The sequence below is a fragment of the Oratosquilla oratoria genome, chromosome 23 (assembly GCF_046742065.1).
Source record: "Oratosquilla oratoria isolate Oo_2021 chromosome 23, ASM4674206v1, whole genome shotgun sequence".
Classification (NCBI taxonomy): Eukaryota; Metazoa; Arthropoda; class Malacostraca; order Stomatopoda; family Squillidae; genus Oratosquilla; species Oratosquilla oratoria.
Window position 1 is genome coordinate 16,825,804 of NC_134799.1, and position 2,500 is coordinate 16,828,303.

Consider the following 2,500-nt stretch of genomic DNA (forward strand, 5'->3'; position numbering starts at 1 on the left):
AAAAAAAAAATCATGAAAATATTTCCTTCAAGTGCTTACAGTGTTCCTCTATGAAATCATGGCCGAGGCCAAGCCAGAGGTGGGAGGGGGGAGGGGGGAATGGAGTGGGGTGGATTGTGGGATGGGGGGGGGGCTCCTTATGTGCGAAGGTGACTGGGGCTAACGACATCGCCTGGGTGATTCATTTCTCCCAAAAGGCCTCAACCACACAGGCCAAAAAACACAAAGAGTCTTTGTCCTCGGGGAGGGGGGGGGGGAGAATTGGGGGAAGGGGGGAAGTGAGGGGAGGGGGAGAAGTAGGGGGAGGGAGGAAGTGAGGGAGGGGGAATGGAGGAGGGGGGCGTGGAGGAGGGGGAGGTGGGGTGCAAACGACCGAACCTGATAGTCATGAACCCGAAAAACTCCAAAAAATCGTGACTCTCCCTCTCTCCCTTCCTCTTTCCTTCCCTTCAAACCTTACCCCACCAACTCCCACCCACTCCCACCCACGTCTCTCTCCCCTCAATCCCCCCCCCCCACTAAGCTCTTGGTAAACATGGACTCAAATTCTTTCGAAAGAGTTCAGGCTTAAAACTTGTGACCTGCAGTCCCCCCTCCCCCTCTCCCCCTCCTCCCCTCTCCACCTCTCCCCCCTGAAAAAGTGATCTACCTACCCCCTCCCTTTCTAGTCACCTTGAGATGCCTCCCCCCACTCTCTCCCTCCATCCCCTCCCCGTCTCCCCCCCCTCCCACCCGAGGAGCAAACACTCTGCTGCGTGTACGTACCTGAAGGTCCTCCGCAAACACTCCTGGCCGACCACTCACCTGGCGAAATCACGGAGAAGAAGGTCATTAGCACGGAATGACAAAGAGGGGAAATGTAAAATCTTCGGATAATGAAAGTCACGCCCGCCTGTGCACACATGTGCATGCACACACATATGCATATGTACACACTCACACGCACACATACATACACATACACACACGCGTGCGTGCACACACACACACATACACACACACACACACACACACACACACACACACACACACACACACACACACACACACACACACACATACACAAACAGATGTGCGTAAGAACATGCACACATGAATAAACAAGCGTGCGCGCACGCACGCACACACACACACACACACACACACACACACACACACACACACACACACACACACACACACACACACACACACACACACACAACATATAAGTAAAATAATAAGATTTATAAAAAAAAACATTCTGTAACATAGTATGATTAATTTTTTTTGTAATAACAAATACAAAACTCGTCCACAAACCACATTCGTATGGTAAAGGATAGAATGGCTGATGAGAACAGAGTCTATAGAAACAAACACAACATTGATGACAAGACTGTATAATCCAAACCACAGTTTCATCTCCACAATCCCTTCTGGCCGACCAAACTTCGAAATCTGACAGAAGTTTAGTCTCCATCTTGGCACGGTGAAGGACCTCTGCCAGCTGGTGTCCCCAGTCCACAGATGGTGCATCTCCAGCATAAAGAGTCCCAGATGGTCTATTCGTTATAATAACGCGAGCTGGTGTTCTCCCTATACATTGTTGTCGTTATACACGGGTATTAGATAATGTTTGTTTATCAGCGGGAAAAAACCGTGTGGAATTACATGCGGTCGCGGTAGAAATCCGCGAAAACTATTTACTCACGGCGTCAAGTGGGAACCTCACGCTTTCCCCCAGAGATTTCTCACGCCTCTCACACCACGAGCTCTATGGCCTCCAGGGGCTACAGGACCTCTAGAAACTATACGACCTACAGGATCTCTAGGATATCGAGGCTTCTTAGGATTTCTAGGACCTGTGATTGCATGGAAGGTCCCACAAGATTCTTTGTAATAAAACATGTATACACAAACACACACACACACACACACACACACACACACACACACACACACACACACACACACACAAACACACACACACAAACACAAATACACCCACCTACACATGTTATATAACGATGCACAGTTAGATATATTCATACATATACACACAAACAAGCTCTCACGTGTGTGTGTGATTTACCATATTTTTGGATCACGTGTTTGACTCATGATCAACAGCTATAGCCTTTGCGGATGAGAGCTCAAGTCCATATATAGTTCGAGCAGTGGACAATACTTGCATATGTGTGTGTGTGTGTGTGTGTATGTGTGTCTACTTGTGTGTGTGTGTGTGTAAATGCACCCGAGACATATACACATGCATGTGTTTATGTGACAGACTATGTATGCGAGTATGAACACCCGTAAGTACATGACGTCAGTTCCAAATAATGTGATTTCAGAAAAGACGATGCGAAGTCAATCTTAAGTCCCGCCTCCCTGTCCATATTTTGTGCGATTAAATTTGGCGACATGATATCACTCATAGGCCCCACCTTCTTTCGCAAGAACAGATTTTTTGTACTTAGATTCGGCGATATGACGTCACTCAAGACAAGCCACACCT

At 47.8% G+C, this 2,500-nt stretch overlaps 1 protein-coding gene across 4 annotated transcripts in view; it reads right to left on the reverse strand.

The window, feature by feature from the left end:
* LOC143037994 (uncharacterized) overlaps window positions 1-2,500 on the reverse strand; it is a 102,288-nt gene that overhangs the window by 48,607 nt on the left and 51,181 nt on the right. For 3 of the 4 annotated variants that reach the window (XM_076206790.1, XM_076206789.1, XM_076206792.1), the window contains exon 2: window positions 766-804. The exons of the other annotated variant lie outside the window; for it this stretch is intronic. In XM_076206790.1, coding sequence (XP_076062905.1) covers window positions 766-804 — 39 coding nt within the window. The remainder of the gene's footprint in view (window positions 1-765; window positions 805-2,500) is intronic. 4 annotated transcript variants of the gene reach the window in all.